Source organism: Eptatretus burgeri, chromosome 8, assembly GCF_056783735.1.
Source record: "Eptatretus burgeri isolate ZD-2024b chromosome 8, Ebu_testis_v1, whole genome shotgun sequence".
Lineage (NCBI taxonomy): Eukaryota > Metazoa > Chordata > Myxini > Myxiniformes > Myxinidae > Eptatretus > Eptatretus burgeri.
In genome coordinates, this window is record NC_140968.1 from 28206358 (window position 1) to 28233358 (window position 27001).

Below are 27001 nucleotides of genomic sequence, written 5' to 3' on the forward strand. Positions count from 1 at the left end.
CCCTATTCATTCACAACATTTCTCCACCCCCCCCCCCATTATTTCTATTCCCTCCTTTCTCTGCCATTTCTGACTGTGAGTTCGCAATCAATTGATGGTCCCTGACGAGAGACTTGTGCTCCCCAAAAAATCCCCCAAATGAAAGACAAATTAAATCAATAATATTTTCCATCTTCGAGCTTCCTGATTGATTGCTTTGCATATCGTGGGAATAAACCCAAGCACCTTCATCGAGGTCATGATGCCTTGTGCTAATCAATGAGGATCGATTTGTTGAACGGCGTCACCTTTACAACAATGTACCATCTACATACTACTTTGTCCTTGTATAAATATGGAGAAGATGGAAGGTTTTTTTTTGGTTTTTTTTTTTTTGGAACTTCCCTGCAGATAGATTCACGTTTTGTTTCAATCTCGACTTTAAACCATGCCCTCAGATGCTTAAACCATGCCCCTAAACCATGCCAATCTCTATTTTAAACCATACCCTCAGATCCTTAAACCATGCCAATCTCTACTTTAAACCATGCCCTCAGATCCTTAAACCATGCTACTCTATTTTAAACCATACCCTCAGATCCTTAAACCATGCCAATCTCTACTTTAAACCATGCCCTCAGATCCTTAAACCATGCCAATCTCTATTTTAAACCATGCCCTCAGATCCTTAAACCATGCCAATCTCTACTTTAAACCATGCCCTCAGATCCTTAAACCATGCCAATCTCTATTTTAAACTATACCCTCAGATCCTTAAACCATGCCAATCTCTACTCTAAACCATGCCCTCAGATCCTTAAACTATGCCAATCTCTACTTTAAACTATACCCTCAGATCCTTAAACCATGCCAATCTCTACTCTAAACCATGCCCTCAGATCCTTAAACTATGCCAATCTCTACTTTAAATCATGCCCTCAGATCCTTAAACCATGCCCTTAAACCATGCTACTCTATTTTAAACCATACCCTCAGATCCTTAAACCATGCCAATCTCGACTTTAAAGCATGCCCTCAGATCCGTAAACCATGCCCTTAAACCATGCCAATCTCTACTTTAAACCATGCCCTTAAACCATGCCAATCTCTATTTAAACCATGCCCTCAGATTCTTAAACCATACCAATCTCTACTTTAAACCATACCCTCAGATCCTTAAACCATACCCTCAGATCCTTAAACCATGCCAATCTCTATTTTAAACCATGCCCTCAGATCCAAAAACCATGCCAATCTCTACTTTAAACCATGCCCTCAGATCCTTAAACCATGCCAATCTCTACTTTAAACCATGCCCTCAGATCCTTAAACCATGCCAATCTCTACTTTAAACCATGCCCTCAAATCCTTAAACCATGCCAATCTGTATTTTAAACCATGCCCTCAGATCCTTAAACCATGCCAATCTCTACTTTAAACCATGCCCTCAGATCCTTAAACCATGCCAATCTCTACTTTAAACCATGCCCTCAGATCCTTAAACCATGCCAATCTGTATTTTAAACCATGCCCTCAGATCCTTAAACCATGCCAATCTCTACTTTAAACCATGCCCTCAGATCCTTAAACCATGCCAATCTGTATTTTAAACCATGCCCTCAGATCCTTAAACCATGTCAATCTCTACTTTAAACCATGCCCTCAGATCCTTAAACCATGCCAATCTCTACTTTAAACCATGCCCTCAGATCCTTAAACCATGCCAATCTCTACTTTAAACCATGCCCTCAGATCCTCCCAAACAAGTGGCAGCAAAGAAGGGTTCCAAGAAAGCCGTTTCCAAGGCAACACGAAAGGGTCCTGGTGAAAGGCAATCTCGCAGAAGGGAGAGCGACACCATTTACATCCACAGTATCTACAAGGTGCTGAAGCAAGTTCACCCCTTCTATGGGTGTTTCTTACAAAACGATGAGCGTCATGAATTTGTTTGTGAATGACATCTTTGAGTGCGTCTCGTCTGGCGTGCGTTACACCAAGCGCTTGACCATCACATCGCAGGACATCCAAACGGCAGTACGTCTGGCTCCTTCCCGGGGACTTGGCCAAGCATGCCGTGTCTGAAGGGACCAAAGCCGTGACCAAGTACACCAGCTCCACATGAGCTCGGACTCGCAACACGAGTTTCTCCAGTTGATCCTTAGTTACATGAGTACGCTTATTCTACGCTCAGTTATAAGAATCGCTATTTTCATTAAAACTTTTCAGATTTCACTCCAGATTTTGACACTTATTTTGTGTTGGACTCCCCTTTGTATTCATGCAAAGTTTGGGGCTGCTCGGTTTCATGGTTTTGGAGTTATGGAGGAGAAACACACACACACCCCCACACACACACACACACACACACTGACATTTATTATTGGAGATCACCATATGGTCTACGGTCAATACCTGTAACCCTCGAGCTCTGTTTTTGTGGCATTGGACCCCAACGGGAAGTTAAATCTGAAGGAGTTATTTAATTTGGCGCTACAATACACACGACACAAAATGAAATGGCACGAGTACCTGTGTGACGTTTCCCATATGATGTGATCTGACTGGTTAAATTAATAGCCGATGATGCTGAGCCAGGGAGTGGGAGTCACATCTTCTCATGCTCAATTGTATGGGGAGGGGGGAGGGGGGGGAGGAGTGGGAGATTTTCAACTTGTTCTAAGCTCAAGGAAGACTCCAAGCTCCTGAAAGGATTCAAGGTTCCAGGAAGGTTCCAGGCTCCAGAAAGGATTCAAGGTTCCAGGAAGGGTACAGGCTCCAATAAGTTTCCAGGCTCCAAGAAAGTTCCAGGCTCCAGGAAGGTTAATGCTCCATGAAGATTCCAGGCTCCAGGAAGGTTCCAGGTTCCAGGAAGGTTCCATTATCCAAGAAAGTTCCAGTCTCCATGAATGTTCCAGGCTCCAAGAAGGTTCCAACCTCCAGGAAAGTTCCAGGTTTCAGGAGCAGCTTGTGTCATTATAATGGCCCAACTAGCAGCGGTTGTCCATCAGACAGAAAGAATGGCCAAATTATCGATAACCCTTCACACAAACTGCCATAATATTTGCAGGCCATCTTTGCTCTGCGGACTGTACATCCGCTGAATCAACCACCGGTTTGTGTGAGTGGTCCATGTGGAGTGTTGGTAAAGAGATCTCCGGTTAAGACCGCCGATGATAATGGAAGCGATTTTTCACTTCTCCTAATATGGAAAAAAAACAACCACAAATCAGACCATTTCTCTGGATTGCCCTCCTTTTAATGAAATTCTCGCGTGCCTTCCAACTCCGCAAGAACTCATTATAAGCAGGATTTAACAAGGAAGTTTTCAAACTGTGTATGCAAAGTCCAACAAAATATCCATGGGGAAATAACTGAGGCTCCGACCCAGGTGCTGAGATGGAACTTTTGTGCCCCGCTGGATCTCCAAACATGGAAAGACCTCGACTACGGCCATTTGAAATCCTCATGGCGGATTATAGCGAGCACCTAATGTTCGCCAACTCCCGATGCTCCAAACAAACAATCCCAAAATGCCTGAAACAAAATGCACGATGTAATGGTGCTATTCAAGTGTCCCGAATGTGAATAGGAAGGGGTCGTTTTGGCAGACATGTATATTAGAGGGTGAAAGCCCTCCATGGAAATGCCATATCTCGGTAGCACTCACCGCAGGAAGGTTGGTGGACTCTTACTGGTCTTTGCATCACTCCAGGTTTCGCTCTTTCCACCCTTCCCCCACCATTCTCAGGTTACACACGTTTTTTTTTTTCCAGAATCACAAACCTGGTTACACTCAGAAATTATAACCTGAACGCTCACCTCCATTCATCCCTCGATTCTCTCACCTGTGGAACAGACTCCCCGTCTTTTGTCTCCTACCCGTACCTGCACGCAGTGATGTAGGATTCGAGTCCATTTTGGGGGGACTCAGACTCAACTCTTCAGGACTCCTATTCAGATTCAGGTAGAGGGGGCTCGAGGTCTCGGACTCGGGTAGTGGGGTGGCATATGTACATGGCCAGCCAGGTGAAGCCACTTCACTATTCTTAAAGGGGTATTTTTATTTTTATTCTTGCAGAGTGTAGATAGATTTTGAGTATGATCTCTTGCTATCATAAGATTAAGGTCAGGTGATAAAGTCACAGAAAAGTTCATCTTTTTCAAAATCAAATAACTGACCAAATACAGCATTGGAGTATCAGGAGGAAACCAAATAAACAACGATGACGTCGTCAGGAGGAACCTACTACGCTGCTCCTCCACCCTCAAAAAACAACCATGCGCAGCCAAGTGAGCCTGACAGAAACTATTTGCAAGATTCACCCATCCATAGACAAAGGAAAAGAAAGATGGAGGAGAAGGAAAGCAAACCATGCACGCTAAAAGAATGCGCGCACACACACACACACACACACACACACACACACACACACACACACACACACACACACACACACACACACACACACACACACACACACACACACACACACACCTATATAATCATTCTAGATATATAGACTCTTAGAGAATTTCCCTCAAAAGAGTAGTTAGCAGTTACTACCCATCCCATACCAAAGTGAACATATAATACTCCCAATCAATAATAACGAATAAACTAGAAGGGCACTCGGTAGAGCGCATACCTCCACCACGTCATGCCTGATCCATAAGAACATATCGGGCCAAATGCATTTTTGAGATATCATGCTAGATATATATATATATATATATATATATATATATATATATATATATATATATATATATATATATATATATATATATATATATATATATATATATATATATATATATATATATGTCGTTTTTGGTCCTATCTCTCAAAGGTGAAGAATCACTTAGGAAATTAAATAATTCTCGTATCCAGATCCGGATTCGTATTGTTGCGAATTCGCGCCCGCCGGCGTGCGAACGGCCACGTGACTCGAATCGCGGCACGTCGCCCAACGGACGGACAATTCTGTCGTGACCCTCTCGGACTAACGCCGGGAGCCAGTCACGGGTGGGCCTTTCGGCCTCACCACGATCGTGCCAATCGGCCACCCGCGTGGGATAGGGTTGTTCGCCAAACTCGACCTAAGTACCCACGCGGCTGGTAGACCGGGCGATCGCACCTCGCCGCAGGTCGACTCCCGTCACGAGCCGCTTAAGCGATCCGTTCCATACTATCGGGATAACAGAGCGGTGTTATCGTCGGGCCTCGACGGTTCCGATTAATTATCGGGCGTATTAAGCCCACTACCAACCCTTTACGTGAAGCAAGATGGAGATTCAAACGAAGGAAAGGACGCAGCGAAACGGGGAACAATTCAACATGCAAGCACTTTATTTACACGAAACACGGAGAGCACACATATAGCAATTAAAACAATTATGCACAAAAAGCAAATGCAACAAAAGAAACAATGACGCAGAGATACTACCGAATAAGACCGACAAACGGCAACACTTAACAGTTTTACTTCACCAGACTGGCGCCACACACACGTTTACACAGAACCCAAAATAAATGGAAGTTGCGACTTCCCCGAGCGTGTCGAGTCCCTCTCCGACGTCCGTCGACGGGGTCCCGCCTGGCCGCGACTCCGTGCCCGAGCGTGGTAGGCGAGTCCTCTCCTGAATGCCTCGCGCCTGCACGTGTTGGCCACTCGACGGTACGGACGGGGTTTTGGGGAAACGGACGGGGTTTGTTCGGCGCTGTTTTCGGCGCTAGCGCACGGGTCAACGAAACAAGGCAGGAACCACAAGCACAACCGCGACTCGAGCCAGAAGACGACCATGAAGACCAAACCTCGACTAACCACTCACTCCAACTCTCGACCAACCAACCCAACAACCCTCAAGGTCCGTCCTGTTCGCCTTTTGTAGCGCGGGGTTCCGCCCTTCGCTCCGCCCCATTTTCGGCCCCGCCTCCCTTCGAGCTTTTTGGAGAAGCCTCTCGAAGGGGGGCGTGACCTCTCGCTTTCCCTCCACCCCACGCCACGCGTGGGCCGGGGGGAGTCAGTCTTGGCGTGGAGCCAGGGAATTATTCCCCCAAAAAGAGGCCCCCACCCTTTCTCACCTTTGACCCCTGCATCGCCCCTCCTCCACACCGAGCGCGGAGAACCTCGACGGGAAAAACAGGCGGGAAAACCCCCGAGCATAGCCGTTGGTTTCTGTTTGTGTCCGGAGATCGTAACCGCACAGGGCCTGCTGAATGGCAAGTGGCGAAGATGTGGTGGCGTTGATGGTGGAGGTGGCGTGGTTGTAGTGTGGTTGGCGTTGTGGTGGGGATGGCGTGGTTGTTGAGATGCTGTTTGTTTGAAATAAAAGATAGAACAGAAAAAATTGCTAACTCAAAGCGTCACAGCCCGGATGGATCACATAAATTCCCTCTATACAACGGGTTTGGGCTAACTACACATGTACTTACAGAGATATCTCACCTACGGGACCTGAATGGTGGTTTGCGAATATCCACAACCACAACAGTATCTTCATCAAAATCGAATCAATTTGTCTTTGCAACATGCTCAACCTGTCCACCAAGTTTCATGCGAATTCGTCCACAACCTTTTGATATATCGTGCACACAAACGAACAAAAAACAAACAAACAGACAGACAGGGGTGAAAACATACCTTCACCTTCAGTGGCATAGCAGAGGTAAGAAGAAATGCCCAGAGTGTGCTGATGACGTCACATCCACATGTTGATTGCCCAATTCTGCAGCATTGCTTTGAGGAGTTGGAGTCAAGATCAAGTCATGTCTGCTACTTCAGGAGTGATTTTGTTTGGTGTTGGCAACGATCTACAGCTCGTGAGTCCCAAGACACAGAAGAGAATACACACGGCAAAATGTCGATTTTGTGGCGGTAGTGTGGTGCCGGTGGCCAGATCATCGAGGTCAGTGGGACTACATCTGCAATATTACTAACGTTAGTTTTGTTCAGTTTCTAAAACAAAGGAGAGAGAACAGATCAGAACGGTGCTAAGTCAGTGGTGTCATATTTTTCTGCACAGCATCAGCAGAGACCCCCTTTTGCGTGAGCAGTTTTCCTGGCTCGGCTGCAAGCATTGGCCTGCTGCATCCCAAACATGTGTTGTGCTTGATACCGTTGGGCTTGATCGCGATCTTTGAGTCAGTTTTTTTAATTTATTGTCTTCATTGACATAAGCACAAATAAATTCACTATTTTTTTGCCATTTTACAAGACACTTCCAGCACAGGACTCAGAATACCAAGGACTGAGACTCAGGACTCGGACTGCTGGACACGGATTCGAACCAGGTGGACTCGACTTCAACAATGACCTGCAGCCTTTCAAGAGTGTTGCACATCGTCACCTCATCCTTTCCTGCCAGCTCTCTACTCTTGGCTCCTCCATGAACCTCTTCATTTGGCTCCTCCATGAACTCGAATGTCTTCATGGAATGTCTACCTATGTGAAAGAGTAGGCTATCCTGGTAGTCATGGAGGAACAGTCGTTCAATTTGCTGCCCCAACCGTCCTGTGCCCCAGAATTCACAGCACCAGCACTTTTTGTTGCTTCCTGAGTCGAAAACGTTTTCTCCCCTTATAAGCAAAATAGATTAATCTCAGTATAGTGACATCAAAATAGACAAAGCAATGCTCCTGACACGGGTAAGTATTTTGAAATGTTCGGTTTAATTTCATGAAACAAACCTCGACAAGTACATTTCAGGGACGAGTGAGATAAAACACAATTCCCAGGATTTTGAAACAATCAAGTGAATGGTGTGGTGCCCTGTCCAATGGTATGGCACACACTCTGTTAAACAAAATCACTGTTGCTTGGACCATTGGCCATGCTCCCAAGTTCTGCTAGACGGCTCTTGTACTGGAGCTTGTGAGGTCGATGACCAGGACAGGGCCTGGTTATGGGACCCAATGCAATGTTGCTCCTCACGCAGCGCCCGTTCAATGGTTGCAGAGGCCGAACGTTGTCACTCAAGGTCATGTAAAGATGTGAGGGCAAATTACGACTCAGAAGTCGCAGAGATTTCATCTAAGAAAGCAAAAATACCACATTCATGACAGCATAAACATCCTCAATATAAAGAAACTGTCAACAAGCTATGGTTTCACGAAAGCACCAATCATGTGATATAATAATCTAGAATATATATATATATATATATATATATATATATATATATATATATATGTATCGTTGTCGGCACTTCACTGACGGGAGCACTGAGATGGGGTGGGGGGGACAAGAGGGGCGAGATAGAGAGGTGTGGGGGGAGAGTGAGGAGATGGAGGGGGAAAGAGAGAGGTGGGTGGGGGTAAGAGAGAGGAGGAAGGGGGAAAGAGAGAGGAGGGGGAGGAGGGAGGGGAAAGAGAGAGGAGGGGTGGTGGAGAGAAGAGGGATGGAGAGTGAGGAAAGGGTGGGAGGGGAGGGAAGGCAGCATGACGTGAGAGGAAGAGAAGGCAGACGTGCAGTGGAGCGTCAATCACGATTCATACTGTCTCATCAAAATGATTGTGCATGGAATAACAGTGAAGATGGAAACAAAATAATGCCTGAAATCCATTTTCTACTGTTCATACTATAAATACCAACACCGCCTAGACATGTCCGAAGATAAACACAGTCCAGAGACAAACGCTGCTCGGACATGTCTGGAGATAAACTTCCGTCCGGACATAAACATCGCCCGGACACGTCCAGAAACAAACTCCCATCCGGACATGAGTAGATGATAAATGGGGTTTCTGGGACTCCCATTCAAATGAATGGGGGAAAAGGGAAAAACTTTCTGATTCAAGCCTCAAAAGCCCAAAATAGGAGACTAATTTTCTCCCCACCTATCCCCTTCCCTCCCATACAAGCAAATGTAAAATTAAGACTGATTTTCTCCCCCTCCCATACAAGCAAATGTAAAATTGAGACTGATTTTCTCCCCACCTATCCCCTTCCCTCCCATTGAAGCAAATGTAAAATTGAGACTATGAAAGATTGAGACTTACTGATTAAAGCACTTCTTCCCTTTTATATTTTTATTCCACTCAAAGAGCGAACCAACGAATATTTGCCCATGTTCTACTTTAGGGAATAATTTAATTTTCTTAAAACATTCATTTCCATCGAGTATATTCACAAATAATAACTTGGAACTTGGATCTTGGTGTAAGTGAGTAGGGTGAATATACTGATTCTGGCTCACTTTTCCCCATGTAAATGAATGGGGGATTTTCAGCAATTCATATTTTTTTCCCGAACAATTAAACCCCCTTTTTATCCCAAGGTATATTTATTTGTCTCCCCTTTTAACCTGGGGATACTTTTTTCAAATAACCCATGCAATAAGATAAAGATTTGTTCAAGTAGCAAAGTAGTAATGTGATTTGTTAAAGGTGATTCTAAAGAAATATCTGAAACGTCTAAGCCTCGGCACACTCTTTATCAAATAACCGATGCATATTTTTAGCTCACTCATTGAACCTATAAAGATTTGTTCATTCTCAAATTCCTTCAATAGTTTCATTTTCTTTGCACAATAATCCCCATCTAAAATATTGAAAAACAAAACATTTGAATCTTTATATTTTTTAAGATACCCCTTTTGTGCCATTACGAAATGATAAACTTCTTTTAATGCTCTTGTTTGACCACCTCCTGAGCCACAAGTTATTTTTGTTAAGCCACGCCCACTTTTCATAAGCCCCGCCCACTTTCAAATGGAATTTTTAAAGCCCTGCCCACTTTTCTTTAAGCCCCGCCCACTTTTCCCGAGGTATTCCATAAGCCACGCCCACTCACCTCTAAGCCCCGCCCACTTTACTGTGGAATTTTTTAAAAGCCCCGCCCACTTTCCTGTGGAATTTTTATAAGCCAGCCCACTTTTCTTTAAGCTCCGCCCACTTTTGCTAAGCCCCGCCCACTTTTCATGAGGTTTTTTTAGGCCACGCCCACTTTTCCTAAGCCCCGCCGACTTTTGCTAAGCCCCACCGACTCTTACATCATTTCCAGTTCATCTCTGACTCACAAAGAAATCACAAGAAAATTCCAGCATGTTATGGTTTTGAAAAATTTCCCAACGAAGGCTTGCCTGGGCTTGCCCAGGGAATTTCCAAAGGAAACCACACCCACCAGTCTTTCCCTATAAAAGCCTCAAGCCCAGGCTCCATTTTAAACATTTTTTTTGCTGGTGATGGTGTGCTGTGTGCTTGCCTGGAACTCTCCGACTTGTATGGAACTAAACCTTCAAGTTGATGAACTGGATTCAAACCTCTTATCCATTGAGGTAAGATTTTATTTTCCTATTTTTAGTTCCTTTTAAACATCGACTCGTTTAATAATTAAATAACTTAATTAATACATTATTATTTCCTCTCACAGGAAATTGTATCTGAAATGCAATATGAAAATACCGATTTTGCCACAACTTGGGGCGAAATTGTTGGCTTGGTTGAAGACCTTGTGAGCGATCAAGACCCACAGAACGAGCAAGACCTTGAGTGGGATGACTTTGGGGTTCCTTGGAACTCTCCGACTTGTATGGAACTAAACCTTCAAGTTGATGAACTGGATTCAAACCTCTTATCCATTGAGGTAAGATTTTATTTTCCTATTTTTAGTTCCTTTTAAACATCGACTCGTTTAATAATTAAATAACTTGATTAATACATTATTATTTCCTCTCACAGGAAATTGTATCTGAAATGTAATATGAAAATACCGATTTTGCCACAACTTGGGGCGAAATTGTTGGCTTGGTTGAAGACCTTATGAGCGACCAAGAGCCACAGAACGAGTTCGTCCTTGATGACCCAACCAAAGAGTTATACCTTGGAGACCAGCAAAATCCTGAAAAAGAGTTTTACAGCAATAGTACTCATTGTGAGTTATCAAGACAATACCCACTGAACAAGTTATACCTTGATGAGCCAGAATACAAGTTTTACCTTGGAGACTCATAAATTTTGAAAAAAATCAGTAAATGAGTTCTGCCTTGATGGTTGAAATAACAACCTTGGAGACTCAGGAAAAGGGTTCTGCCAAGATGGTTCTAAATATGGGGCCTACCTTGGAGACTCACAAATTTTGAAGAAATTAGTAAATGAGTTAGTCTTGGTGGTTTTAAATATGAAACCTACCTCGGAGACCTCACAAATTTTGAAAAAATCAGTAAATGAGTTCTGCCTTGATGGTTTAAATAACTACCTTGGAGACTCAGGAAAAGGGTTCTGCCAAGATGGTTCTAAATATGGGACCTACCTTGGAGACTCACAAATTTTGAAAAAATCAGGGAATGAGTTATCCTTTAGAGACTTTGTAAGTTGGTTTTATTTTGAAGACTTGAAATGTGGGTTCTGGCTTGATAACTCACAATGTGATACATATCTTGGAAACTCAACGGGAATGTGGTTATACCTTGAAGACTTGGAAAGTTGGGTTTATTTTGGAGACTTGAAACTTTTTTGGAGACTTTTATTTATTATTATTTTATTTATTTATATTTTGGAGACTTTTGGAGTTGCTATCACTCTTTGAGATCTAAACCTATCGATGTAGTTCTTTGTCGGATGGTGCTTGATGGGAGCAAGATCAAGAAAGTTCTGGGATGAAAGTGCAGGCTTACTCCCCCTTTCTACGTCATCAAACCTGAAAGCCTTAAAAGACAGAATTGGAAGAAGAGAAAAAACATAAAAAATATACATTGTTCGTTCTGGGAAGAAAGTGCAGGCTTACTCCCCCTTTCTACGTCATCAAACCTGAAAGCCTTAAAAGACAGAATTGGAAGAAGAGAAAAAAAAAACGTAAAAAAATATATATATATATATATATATATATATATATATATATATATATATATATATATATATATATATATATATATATATATATATATATGGCTGGAAACCTCATTTTGAAAAAGACATTGTGTTGGGCGAGGATTGAGTTGGGGTTGAGATTTTGAATGTGAGGGTTGGGGTTGAGATTTTGAATGTGAGGGTTGGGACACACACACACACACACACACACACACACACACACACACACACACACACACACACACACGCACGCACACACACACACACACACACACACACACACACACACACACACACACACACACACACACACACACACACACACACACACACACCAACAAACAAAAGTTAAGCCTTGACTATTCAGTTGAGGATTCTGTGTTTGGGGTTCACAGATCTAAGAACGTCCCCCTTGACACACATTATATACTGTTATACACCTATGTTATATGGAGTTTGAGATAATAATAGTATCATCCAAATCATAGATACTATCAATTGCTTCCATACTTGTATTTATTTCGGAAAAAAGATGTTAAAACTTTTGAAACCCTGATCCAAGTATTCGAATTATTTTCTGTCGTTCTTGGGGGGACAACTGAGTTTTGCCTTTCTTAATTTCTTTTATTGCTTGTAATTTATGAGATTCCTTCTGGGCATCTTTTATGCTCTTTACAACACCTGCTACATTTCACACAGCAGAAGCAGTTGAACCAATTAGATCTTTATGTTTAAGAATAGTTGAACCAATACCCATTAGACTATCAATTATCCCATCTCCTCTAAATTGATGTCCAACACCCCTTTGTCTCTTAGGTTTATAGTATCCTCCACCAAGATACATACCTTCACCCTTGTAGTATGGGGAAAGGAACATCCCATCCCCTGTAATTATTTTATATTTTCCCAACTCGTGTTTCCTCACAATAACCATCGTATTTATTTATTGGAAAACTTCACGTAGGTGAATTCTGATGGATATAACTTCTCCATTAAAATAAATCATACGATTATCTTGGTCAGTTATCCTAAAATTTACTCTGTGTATGGTTTTTCCTGACACAGGGAGATAAACCAAATTTTTGGGTTCCATATTGAATTTATAACCAATTGGGGATGAGTATGCGCTGAATGAAAATATTGTATTTGTTTTTATTCCATCATTATAAGCACCATCAATCAAATCACAGTGAATTAACACCGAATTTATTCCTGAGGATATTTTAATGACATTAACACTGTAAAACATCCCATTAGTTTCAATCTTTTTTGAGGAGAAACCCAATAACTCTCTAAATGAATTATCAATTGTGAAATCAACCTTGTAGTTATTTTTAACTTTAATTGTTGATTTTGAAGTATGTTTTTGAATGTCTATAACAACATTTTTTGGTTCATCACCCTGTTCTTTCATAAGATGAGCAATTTCGGAAGATATTTGAGAAATCTCAGTTTTTTGAGATTTCTCAAAAATATTTGAGAGATATTTGAGATTTATGAAAGTTTTTTTTTTCCAGAAGCAGATTTACCCACAAGATTTATAATAATAGTTGTCATTTATATATGTAATTGTTTATAAAACAAAAAATATATCCCTTAATATCTCATCTTGTTTCACAACAATATATTTATATTTTTCAGTCGTGTGCTTCATGTAATCCTCAAATTTCTTTTTACTACATAATGTAGAACAATTATCTCTTCAAAAATTATTGATATCTCATAAGCCTGGTGTTGGCGCAGTGGTTCGGGCAGCGGCTTGGGATCCAAGAGGTCCTGAGTTCAAGCCTCGTTGGGCCACTGAATTAATACACCAGGGGGTTGACTCAGCCTGTCATCCTTCCGAGGTCGGCGAAATGAGTACCAGTATACTGGGCCGGTGTATACCCCGGTTAAAATAGGTGTACCTTATCCCTGTGTCGTAAGAGGCGACCAGGGTTGCGTCAGGAAGGGCATCCGGCGTAAAACATGTGCCAAATCACTATGCGGATCATATGGATGATCCGCTGTGGCGACCCCTCATGGGAGCAGCCAAAAGAAGAAGAAGAAGAAGAAGAAGATTTGAGAAATCTCATATGCTCCGGGTGAGACTGTTATCGTTTTGTATCCACTTCCGGGATTATAACTAAACTTGTCATTTTTATCAGTTATATTAAATAAGGTATTATAAGTTTCCATGGACAATAAAGATGCCTCATATTCTTTTGTTGGGTCAAGTTGTAGTGGGTATGGGAATGAAGATGTGTGGTCGCTTGTTGTGAAATTAAAACTCAGGATTGTGCTTCTCGTCTTATTTAATATGAGATAAAATGTCTTTATATTGAGATTTATTAATTATTTTCATGTTCATCAACTGGTCTAAAATGGCTGATGCTTCATTAAAACAATTGTTATTTCCAGCCTTCTTACTACTTAACAACAATAACAGTCTATTAACTAATTGCGATGGGTCATTTGGAAGAAAACTAATACCTGAACCAAGGATACTTAAAGCCTGAATAATGTGTTTCTCCTTCTCATTTTTCCTACTTTTACTAGAAATACTAATTCTATAATTTGGAGTGTTCAGCAGATCAATATATACTCTATCATCATTATTTTTCATATCCAATGGTTTATCAATATACTTTGATTCATCCCTCACAGTTGAACCTTGTCTTCCATCTTTTGTGAGAAGAAACATTAATCTCGGAGTTAGTTCAACAGGGGTTGAGCAGAACCCAAGAACCTTAATTCATCATTAAATATCAATACCTTTTCTTGAAGAAGATGAAATATTGCTGGTTGTTCTGTTGGAATGAGTCCTGCTTTGGTTTTTGAATCCGCTGAATATTCATTGTTTTGAAGAGCATTCACAATATAATCAGGGGGTCGATTAATCTCTTCCAGTTGTTGAAATAAACCTTCATCATATTCTAATTCTCCTAAATGCTCTAATTCTTCCTCCGTCATTTGACCAAAATCTTTTAACATTTGAAGTTTTTTAGGAGTATATTCTACTGAGGGAACTGTGGAAACATCTTTCATTTTTTCTTGGGAAGTTTTTAAAAGTGGTTTAAAAAATTTCTCTTGTTTTCTTTCAAATGCTTCTTCGCCCGTTAGTTTCTGTCTGCGTTTCTTCTTTATGTCTTCCTGTTGTTTTACAACTTTTGAAACCAACTCTTGATGTTCCTTAAATCTTCTTGCTCTTTCTTTTGCATCCATTTATTTATTGGAAAATATCATTGAATGAATTGTAAAGATCAACAGGGAAATTTTCCTTTTCTTCATCATTCAAGTAGATGTGTTCAAATAAATCCTTTTCTTTAAATATTTCATCAAATTGTTTATTAACATTAATGCGAGTTGTAATTTCTTCTTCACTAATACTTGCATCTCTGCTTTTCATATGTTTGCATTGAGTTTCTTCATCAACATCAAAACCGAATGATAAAATCTTCACTCCGATCAGATGTTTAATAATTTGTCTCGTTCTTTCTGGATTAGTTTCTAATATCCCAAGACCACCAGATTTTAGTTTCCTTAACTCACTCTTACAATGTGAATATTTTGTTGTACCAAGAGAAACCTCCTCAAATATTTGACCTTCATTCCTCAATCGCATATGTTCCTCCACTGAAATATAGTGATAATCTTCACCTTTTACTTCTCCAGGTCTTATTGCTCTAGTTGTTGTTGATACAATGCGTATCACGGGGTGTTTTTCAAGTAAATTTACAATATTCTCATTTGTACTACACAAGAACCTTGATTTATGAAAGTTTTTTTTTTTTCCAGAAGCAGATTTACCCACAAGATTTATAATAATAGTTGTCATTTATATATGTAATTGTTTATAAAACAAAAAATATATCCCTTAATATCTCATCTTGTTTCACAACAATATATTTATATTTTTCAGTCGTGTGCTTCATGTAATCCTCAAATTTCTTTTTACTACATAATGTAGAACAATTATCTCTTCAAAAATTATTGATATCTATTGAACTTAACTTGAATAAAATAAAAGTATTAGCCTTGTTTCTGATGGAAGGACGAGGAAGTTGAAAGTACGATTGATTAAGATAAATACAATTACAAGAAGAATGTCTCCCTCTTGTGTAGTAGCTTCCCATTACCGTTTGGTTTCTCTCATTAACACAATCATCAAAGATAACGAGGTTCTTTTTTGATTTATCCAAATCTTGGGGAGATGGTATATCATCCGTATTATCACGAAGAATACAAGTTATCGGATTTGATTTCTTTTTACATCTCTGTGTATCACAAAATAGTTGAATTATATCTTCAATGTTATAATCATTTAGGTTTTTTTGAAGTTTAAATAAACCGATTATATCTTCTTTTTGAAGACCAGCATTAAAACCTTGTGAGAGTAGTTGATACTCTGGTTGAAAACTCGACTTTGTGAAAATTATTAAATTATCATAATCTAAAAAGTTGGGAGTGAGGATCATCTTTAAAAGTATGCCGGTTTTTCCACATCCACTTGAACCAACTATGAGACATCTTAATGAATTTGGGAGATTTTTATGGTTGTTAAATTTTATCTTATTTTCCCAAATGGGTAAAAAATCATTCATTTATATATTTGGAAAACAGGTTATTTAATTTATTATTGGCTTTTTTAGAAACTCTATATTTTATCCTAAGTTCAGGTTTAATTTCAAGATAATCCATTATTTTATTTATGCAATATCTTGTGTTGATATTTCCCTGAAAATCACATCCATGAATAATATATAACAACAATCCTTTGAACATTTCTCTAATACGTTCAGTTTCTTCCCTTGTAAGGAAAGGTGTGTTATCACCCTCATACTTTACATTCATTTCTCTAATCAATCTTGTAAAGTAATTCATTTTTGGTGTAAATCTAAAAGAATTATTTTCCTTTTTATATTTTTGATTATCATTAATTAGAAGATAATCACAGAATATACATTGTTTATAGGCTTTTGACTCTGTGTTTAATCCCCGTCTTTCACACGCAGGACAATTCTCAAATTTGTCATATGGAGAATCAGGAAAGTCTAGCATATTTATAAAGTAAAACTTTACTTAAACTGAAATTCATCTATACTTTCCGTTGTATATTGACTCATATTTAATAATATTACCATCGATATCAATATACTTTTTGTCATTACCAGATTCAACGACAACATTTTTTATATTAAAGGTAATTTTAAAATGATCGTTAACTACTATTGAACGAAATATCATTTCACCTGATATATTAACATCCTTTATTTCATCAGGATTTACATCTTTAGGGTTGTTGAAAAAATACAAATTTCTCCTTGCATATTACAGATGGTCTTATCTTTTCTTTCTAAAGCTTCATCCATAAGGTTTTTGTTTTTTGATACTTTTTCTTGTTTCATTGCTTTTTCTAGTTTTGAATATATTACCAGAAGGAGAGGAGAAACTTTTGTTAGTTCTACCAGGTATAATAAAAGCCCTTCCACTGAAGGAAATTGACGAACTCATCATATCCACCATAATTGTTTTTATCCAATAGTTGTTATATTTATCTTTGTTCAATTTTACATCATTGACATATTTCTCAGTATCTTTAACAAATGAAGAGATTGTTTGAAACTTGTCTTTTGTGTCTTGAAACATTGTATTTATTAAGTGAAAAAGTTTGAGGATAAAATGGTTTTAAGCACAGATTCACCTGTAAAACAAACGAAATTTTCATCAAGAAAATTTTAGTTTAAGCAAAGATTTATTATATAAATATGGTGAATACAACATACTGCGATGTTTGTAATCACAAATATAAACATTATAGAAAACACCTCCGAACCAATAAACACACATTTCATCTATTTCATAAAATATCTCCTCTTGAGTTGGAAAGAAAACATTGTGATATCTGTTCAAAGGATGTTTTGAAGGGAAGTTATAATAGACATCTTCAATCATAAAAACACAAGAAAAATGAGTTTAAAGAAAAGGGAGAGTATTATATTGAAAACACTGATGGGGCATTTAAAGGGCATATAAAAATAAGGATTTTTCAATTTGGAGAACCCGGTCCATCATCAATAGCTGAATCAATTGAAATAGTGAAACCTGATGTTGAAAAAGTTATTAAAAAGACATTAAAAGAAATGAAAACGTTAAAGTTTTCTATGGGAGTTAAAATGAATATGAAAAGACAAGATGAAGAACAAACTCCTTATATGAGAACAGATCTTCATTTTATAACATCATTTCAAGATTTTTTGAATAGTGGGGTTTATGAAGAACTATCAAAACAAGAGGAGGATGTTGATAATACAGTGGTAGGAAGTGGATTCAATATTTTAAAAAATCGTCTTTTTAGATATACACATTCTAAAATCAAACCTTCTTAAAGCTTCTTCTTATATTGAATTACCAAAAGAAATAAAACTAAAGAAGGCAGTTGTTAATATTAAGAACAATGATAATAAATGTTTTCTCTGGTCTGTTCTTGCTCACTTTCATCCACCAAAATGTAATTCAGAAAAGAGTCAAACAATATATGAAATATGAGAATACCTTGGACATTAAAGATTTTAAATTCCCAATGGCACTAACAGATATTCCTAAATTTGAGAAAAAGAATAATCTTTCTATTAATGTATATGGATTAATGGATACAAACAAAGTTCAAATATTAAAAATTTCAAACAACTATAAAAATGAAGAAACACACATTGATCTTTTATATTTTAGTGTTGGAAAGAATTCACATTACACATACATCAATAATTTATCAAGATTAATCTCTTCTCAGGTATTCAGAACAGCAAACAAAATATATCCTTGTAAGCGATGTCTTAATTCATTTCATACAAAAGAACGATTACAACAACATTCAAAACATTGTAGTAATCATAAATCAGCTGTAATTACAATGCCTCAACCTGGTGAAAATATTTCTTTTGAAGATTATAATAAATCTATCATGCACCCATTTGTGATATATGCTGATTTTGAGTGTATCCTTAAAAAGATAAATACTGCTTCTCCTAATCCAAAAGAATCATATACAAATAAATATCAAAAACATATTCCTTGTGGTTTCTGTTATTATATCAAATCATCTGTTGGAGAAAAGTATAACAAACTTGAACATTATAGTGGAAAAAAAGCTTCACAAGAGTTTGTAAAACGATTAGAAAAGGATTGTATAAGACTCACTAAATTAATGAAAGAAACAAATGAACCGATGAAATTAACCAAAGAAGAAAAATTAGAATTTAGAAAGAACAATATCTGTCATATTTGTGAGGGGGAAATTAAGGAGTCTAAAGTTAGGGATCATTGTCATCTTACTGGTAAATATAGAGGTCCCGCTCATTCCTGTTGTAATCTTAATTATAAATTACCTTCTTTTATTCCAGTCTTTCTTCACAACAGCACCAACTATGATACACATCTATTTATAAATGAATTTTCAAAAACACCAGGGAATATTTCTGCCATAACAAACACAAGTCAAAAGTATATTTCATTTACAAAAATGATATTCACAAAACCTTTAACTTGTATTAGGTTTCTGGATTCTTACAAGTTTATGGGAACACCACTAGCCTACCTCGCATCAAATCTAAGCTCCACGGACTCTTTTCCAAATCTTAAGTCATTCTTTCCAAAAGAGGAAATTCTCACTAAAGAGGAAATTCATATTAAAGACAGAATTCAAAGTAAAGAGGAAATTCGAATTAATGAGGAAATTAATGAAGAAATTCTAACTGAAGATGAAATTCTAATTATAAAGAAAATTCGAACAATGAATGAAATTCTAACTAAAGAGGAAATTCTGATTAAAGATGAAATTCTGATTAAAGAAGGAATTCTCACGAGAGAGGAAATTCAAACAAGGAATGAAATTCAAAGTAAAGAGAAAATTCTTACAAGTAAGGGAATTTATCCTTATGGTTATATGGATTCATTTATGAGATTTAAAGAAACACAACTTCCTTCAAAAGAAAGTTTCTATAATAACCTTTATGAAGAAGAGATAAGTGATAAGGAATATAAACACACACAAGAAATATGGAAAATATTGAAGATAAAGAACCTTGGAGAATATCATGATTTATATCTAAAAACAGATGTTTTATTGTTAGCTGATGTGTTTGAAGCTTTTAGATCACTCTGTCATAATAAAAATTGTTATGGATTAGATCCTGCCCACTATTTCACAGCTCCTGGTTTAGCTTGGAGTGCAATGTTGAAAATGACAAAACAAGATATAGATTTAATCAGTGATGTTGATATGCTTTTGATGATTGAAAAGTCCAAGAGAGGTGGAATATCACAAGTATGTTCAAAAAGATATGCTAAAGCAAATAATAAATATCTTCCAAATTATGATAGTGAAAAACATAGTAATTATTTGATGTATTTTGATGCTAATAATTTGTATGGATGGGCAATGTCTCAATCTCTGCCTTATGGTAAATTAGAGAGGGTGGAAGAAAAGGATTATGAAAAGGCTTTGATGAATATTGTTATTTCTTCTCAAGAGGAATTGAATGACGAAGAAGAAGGTTATTATTTTGAAGTTGATTTGAGGTACCCGAGTGATCTTCATAATAAGCATAAAGACCTTCCTTTTGCATGTGAGAAAGAAACCCCAAAGAAAGAATGGTTCAGTGATTATCATAAAAGTTTTAATATTAAAGGCAAATCAACAGAAAAGTTATTAACAACATTCTATGATAAAGAGGGATATGTTTTGCATCAGAGAAGCTTAAAACAGTTTTTGAGAGAAGGATTGAGAGTAGCTAAAATTCATAGAGTTTTAAAATTTAAACAAAGTCCTTGGGTGAAAAAGTATATTCAATTCAATACAGATATGAGAGCAAATACAAAAGTAAAATTTGAAGGGGACTTTTATAAATTAATGAATAATGCTGTATTTGGAAAGATGATGGAAAATGTTAGAAACAGGTAAAACATTAGATTCGCAACATCTTGGAAAGAAGCTTCGAGATTGATAAATAAACCAAGTTTTGAGAGAGAAGAGGTTTTTTCAGAGAACTTTTCTGCAATTCATATGAAAAAGGAAAGTATTGTAATGGATAAACCAATTTATATTGGAACAGCAGTTCTTGATTTATCAAAGATATTGATGTATGATTATTTGTATAATGACTTAAAGAAAGAGTATGGTGAAAATGTTTCATTGTTGTATATGGACACTGATAGTTTTATCCTAGATATAAAAACTGATGATGTTTATAAAGATATGAAGAAAAATATTGGAGTATATGATACAAGTAATTTCAGCAAGAAGATTGAGTTATTTTCCAAAAAGAATGAAAAGGTTATTGGTAAGTTTCAGGATGAGTTGGGTGGAAAAGTAATGAGTGAGTTTATTGGATTGAGAGCAAAGGCATATGCTTATAAGTGTGGTGATCAGATTGATAAGAAGTTAAAGGGAATAAAGAAATATGTAATAAAGAAATCAATAACCTTTAGAAATTATTATAATTGTTTGATGAATAAGAAAGAAGAATATAGGAAAATGAATACAATAAGAAGTTATAAACATAACATATATAGTGAAGAAGTAAATAAAAAGGCATTAGGAGCCTTTGATGATAAGAGATTTATTTTAGATAATGGAATAGATTGTGTTCCATATGGATATTGTATGATAGAGTGTATAAAATAGATTGTGTTTTAACGATGGGAAGATGGGTTAGGGTTTTTTAAAGGCTACGGCCGTGTTTTTTCACAATATATAAATGGTCAAACCAAGTATTAATCAAACTAAAGAGTGGAGAAAATCTCAGTCTTGGTATATAAATGGAAAACATAATGAATGTGAAAAATATCAAATAAGTCTTAATGAAAAAATAACTCAAACAAAGGTAAATAAAACAAATAAGCGAATCAATTTAAAAACTAGTAAGTTAGAGGATGTAAAGAAAAAAAATGAATATCCTTGAATGGACTGAAAACTTTGATGGTTATCAATTGAACAATGAAAAAACAATTTACTATAATCTCAAAATGATATGTGGCTCAGGCGGTGGTCAAACAAGAGCATTAAGAGAAGTTTATCATTTCGTAATGGCACAAAAGGGGTATCTTAAAAAATATAAATATTCAAATCTTTTGTTTTTCAATATTTTAGATGGGTATTATTGTGCAAAGAAAATTAAACTATTGAAGGAATTTGAGAATGAACAAATCTTTATAGGTTCAATGAGTGAGCTAAACAATATGCATCGGTTATTTGATAAAGAGTGTCCCGAGGTTTAGACGTTTCCGATATTTCTTCAGAATCACCTTCAACAAATGACATTACCACTTTACTACTTGAACAAATCTTTATCTTATTGCATGGGTTATTTGAAAAAAAAGTGTCCCCAGGTTAAAAGGGGAGACAAATAAATATACCTTGGGATAAAAAGGGGGTTTATTTTTTAGGGAAAAAAAAATGAATCGCTGACTATCCCCCATTCATTTACATGGGGAAAAGTGAGCCAGAATCAGTATATTCACCCTACTTAAGTGTCTTTGCTGAGCAGAAATGAAATGATAAACTTCTCTTAATGCTCTTGTTTTACCACCTCCTGAGCCACATATCATTTTGAGATTTTAATAAATTGTTTTTCTATTGTTCAATTGATAACCCTCAAAGTTTTCAGTCCATTCAAGGATAATTTTTTTTTCTTTACATCCTCCAACTTATTTGTAATTAAATTTATTCGCTTATTTGTTTTATCTACTTTTACCCCGGTTATTTCTTCAATCAGACTTATTTGATATTTCTCACATTCTTTATGTTTCCCATTTAAATACCAAGGCTGGTTACATCTCCACTCTTTGGTTTGGTTATTGCTTGGTTCGATCATTTATAAATCAGTAAAAAGACGGCGGTAGCCTGTTAAAACTCCCAACCGAATATATTAACACTTATACTTATAACCATAAGGGAGACTACTGATTCCATTCTCTAAAATATATCTTTTATCATCAAAAGCTCCTAATGCTTTCTTATTTATCTCTTCTGTATATAATTGATGCTTATAACTTCTTATTGTATTCATTTTTCTGTATTCTTCCTTCTTTAAGGTTAAACAGTTGTAATAATGTTTAAAGTTTATTGTTTCCTTGATTATATTTTTCTTTATTCCCTTTAGCTTCTTATCACACCTTTCAATGTTATTATTATCAATATACGTAAAAGCATAAGACTTTGATTTCAATCCTATAAATTCACTCATGACCTTCCCACCCAATTCATCTTTAAACTTACCAACAACCTTTTTATTATTTGATAAAAACAACACATCACCTGACTTATAATTAATGGTATCATATATATCAATATTCTCAATAATATCCTCATATACATCACTTGTCTTAATTTCGAATATAAAACTATCTGTATCCATATAAAACAATGACACATTATCCTTATACTTAGATTTTCAATTATTATAGTAATAGTCATACATTAACGACTGACAAGTCAAGAATTGATGTTCCCATATAAATAGGTTTATCCATTTAAATATTCTCTTTTTTAAAATGAATAGCACAAAAGTTCTCTGAAAACACCTCCCCTCGTTCAAAACTTGGTCTATTAATTAACTTTGAAGCCTGTTTCCAAGATGTAGCAAGTCTTATGTTTTGTCGATTCCTAACATTTTCCAGTCTTTCCAAATACAGCATTATTCATTAATTTATAAAAGTCCTTCTCAAAATCTGTTTTTGCTTCTGTTCTACTTTTTGTATCAAAATCAATATACTTCTTTAACCAAAGACTTTGTTTAAATTTCAAAATCCTATGAATTTTCCTCACTCTCAACCCAGCAGATAAATATTGTCTCAAGTTCCTTTGATGTAAAACATAACTTTCTTTATCATTTAATGTAGTAAGTAGTTTTTCTGGAGATTTACCTTTTATATTAAATGACTGTTGGTAATCACTTAACCATTCTTTTGTTGAACTTTCTTTATCAGGGGCAAAAGGTCGGTCTTTATGTTTGTGATGAAGTTCTTCTGGATATTTTAAATCAACCTCAAAATAATATCCAACTTCAGCTTCATCCAATTATTTTTGAGAGGAGACAACAAAGTCTTGTAAAACTTTTTCATAATGTTTTTCTTTAACCCATTTAAGTTTTATATAAGGTAAAGATTGAGACATAGCCCACCCATACAAATTGTTTGCATCATAATACATCAGGTAAGAGTTGTCCTCATTCTTATTATAATCAGGAAGATATTTCTTATTTGCTTTAGCATATCTCTTGGAACATACTTGAGATATTCCTCTGCTTTTAGCCTTTTATATCATTAAAAGCATATCTATATCACTGATTAATTCCAAATTCTGTTTTGTCATTTTTAACGTAGCACTCCAAGCCAAACCTGGGGCAGTGTAATAGTGGTGAAATAGTGTAAATAGTGGTGAAATGTGGGCAGTGTAAAAGTGTAATAGTGGTGAGTGGGGTGAAATCCAAAATAATTTTTATTATGACAGACTGTTCTAAAAGTTTCAAACACATCAGCCAATAACAATACATCAGTTTTAAGATACAAATCATGATATTCTCCAAGATTCTTTATATTAAACTTCTCCCAAACCTTTTAGCTTGTGTATAATCTCTATCGGAAATATGAGTTTTATTCAACTTGCTATAGAAACTTTCCCTTGAAGGAAGTTGTATTTCTTTGAACTTCTCAAATGAATCCATGTAGTCAATACGGATATATTCCCTTTTGTGATAAGAGATCAATCTCTTCTTGATTTGAGAAATGTAATTTAAGATTCGGTAAGTTTTTAATATTTGATGCTAAGTTAGAAAATGGACTTCCATAAACTTGTATGCGTCAAGAAATCTGATACGGGTTATGGAGGATGTATGAATTGTTTTGGTGAATGAGATGTATTTTTGATCTGTGTTAGGAATGGCAGAAATATCTCCAGATGTCTTTGAAAGTTCACTTATAAATAGATGTGTGTCACAGTGAGTGTTGTTGTGAAGAAAGACAGGAATAAAGTTTGGGGGCTTGTAATTTAGATTACAACGGGAATGAGCTGAACCTCTATATTTTCCAGTAAGATGACAATGATCCCGAACTTTGACCTCTCCCTCAATTTTCTCCTCACAAATATGACAGATACTGTTCTTTATAAATTACCTTTTCTCTCCCTTTGTTAATAACATTGGTTTATCGGTTTTAACCATTATTTCTCTTCGTCTTATGCAGTCTTTTTCCAATAGTCTTGCAAACTCCTCTGAGGCATCTTCTCCTCTATAAAGTTCTAACTTAATGTATTCATCACCAACAGATGATTTGATATAATAACAGAAACCACAAGGAGTATGTTTTTGATATTTATTTATGTATGATTTATTTGGATTTGGAGAAACAGTATCTATCTTTTCAAGGACACTTTCAAAATCAGCATAGATCACAAACGGATGTTTTATAGATTTGTTAAAATCTTTGAATGATATGTTTGAACCTGCTTTTGGTAAATTGATTATGGTTGATTTATGATTACTACAATATTTCGAATGTTGATGTAATCGTTCTTTTGTGTGAAAGGAGTTGAGACATCTCTTACAAGGATACGTTTTACATTTTCTCTTGTATAGTTGTGATTTGGTTAATCTTGATAAATTTTTGATGAAAGCATAACGTGATTTTTCCTTTGAAGTAAAGTTGAGAAGGTCAGTGTGTGTTTCATCATTTTTATAGTTGTTTGATATTTTTAATATCTGAACTTTGTTTGTATCCATTAATCCATATACATTAACAGATAGATTATTCATTTTCTCAAATTTAGGAATATCTCTCAATGTTATTGGAAACTTTAAATCTTTAACATTTAATGTATTCTCGTATTTCTTATAATGTTCAACCCTTTCAGGTTTCCATTGTGGAGGATGTAAGTGAGCAAGAACAGACCATAAAAAACATTTGGGATCATTTTTTTTTGTATACCTTGTCGAGGCTCGTGTGAGAGCTAACACACAACGCACAGCAAGGGGAGGGGGGGATGAGACAAGAGGGGCAGGAGTGGGAAGGACAAAAGATTGGGGAACAAAGACATTAGGAGATCTGTGGAAGGGAGAGGGATGGGGCGGGGAACATGGGGAATAAAAGATGGACATTACAGGGACATTCAGGAAGGAAAGCAGGGAATTTGAAGGAGGATTGGATTTGAAGGAGGATTGGAATTTGAAGGAGGATTGAATCCACTTGGGTGGATTGTCGGGGCGAGAAAAGATCGAGGATTTGGATGGGGAATGATAAGAGGTGGTGGTGAACAGCTGTTTTAAAGGCCTGGAGGGAAGAATGGGATTGAATAGAGTGAGGGAGTTTATTCCAAAGGTGGGGAAAAAGAGGAATGAAAGAGTGAAGGTGAGCAGTGATTCGTGATTTTGGTAGTTTTACCAGAAGGGGGTTGTTGGTGGACTTTGAGCGCCCTGCGGAAATGTGGTGGGGACAAATCGCAGAGAGAGCAGTGGGGGGGGGGGGGGGCGAGGCTGGAGAGGAGACTGTAGAAGAGAGAAAGACCACCGACCAGCATGCCGTGAGAGAGAGAAAGGCCCAAAGACTCAGCCTCATTGCGGGAGAGGCCAATGATCCGAAATGCCTTGGTTTCCACAGCATAAAGCCGAGAAAGGTGGGAGGCAGGAGCACCAGGCCAGAGGGGAGAGCAGTACTCCATCAGACTGCGGACGAAAGCTTTGTATGTGGTCAGGAGCTCAGGTGGGCCGAGGAAGGTCTTTGCACGACGGAGGATTCCCAGTCAGTGACTGGCTTTGGAGGCGAGGTTTGAAATGTGGCTTTCCCAGGAAAGGTCATGGCAGATAGTGAGACTCAGAAGCTTGAAAGGAAGGACTTCTTCCAGAGGATTGTTGAGAAAGTGGATGGAGGTGTTTTCTAAACAGTTCTTTCAGAGACACATAGTGATAGTGTGAGATTTGTCCGGATTGAAAGACATGTTCCACGTGTTGGACCAGTTTGTGATTTCATCCAGATCTGCAGTGAGGAAAGAAGCTGCTGCTTGCCTGTCTGAGGGATGACTGAAGGTACGGCAGAGGGTGGAGTCATCAGCAAAGAGATATAGAGGATTTTCCCGAGAGTCGGAGAGATCATTGATGAAAACCAGAAAAAGAACAGGGCCTAGAACGCTACCTTGAGGAACTCCAGCCTGGACAGGAAGAGGGGATGAAAGAACTCCATTTA

At 37.2% G+C, this 27001-nt stretch overlaps 1 protein-coding gene and 1 pseudogene across 2 annotated transcripts in view; one reads left to right on the top strand and one right to left on the bottom strand.

The window, feature by feature from the left end:
• The first annotated feature begins 1721 nt into the window (after positions 1-1721).
• On the top strand, positions 1722-2101 carry LOC147021400 (histone H2B type 1-like; annotated as a pseudogene).
• Positions 2102-7632: 5531 nt separating this feature from the next.
• The window catches only part of LOC147021401 (carbonic anhydrase-related protein 10-like), a 198684-nt gene continuing 179315 nt past the window's right edge, over positions 7633-27001 (bottom strand). For both annotated transcript variants that reach the window (XM_085891320.1, XM_085891319.1), the window contains one exon: positions 7633-8012. In XM_085891320.1, coding sequence (XP_085747446.1) covers positions 7779-8012 — 234 coding nt within the window. In that variant the 3' untranslated portion in view covers positions 7633-7778. The remainder of the gene's footprint in view (positions 8013-27001) is intronic.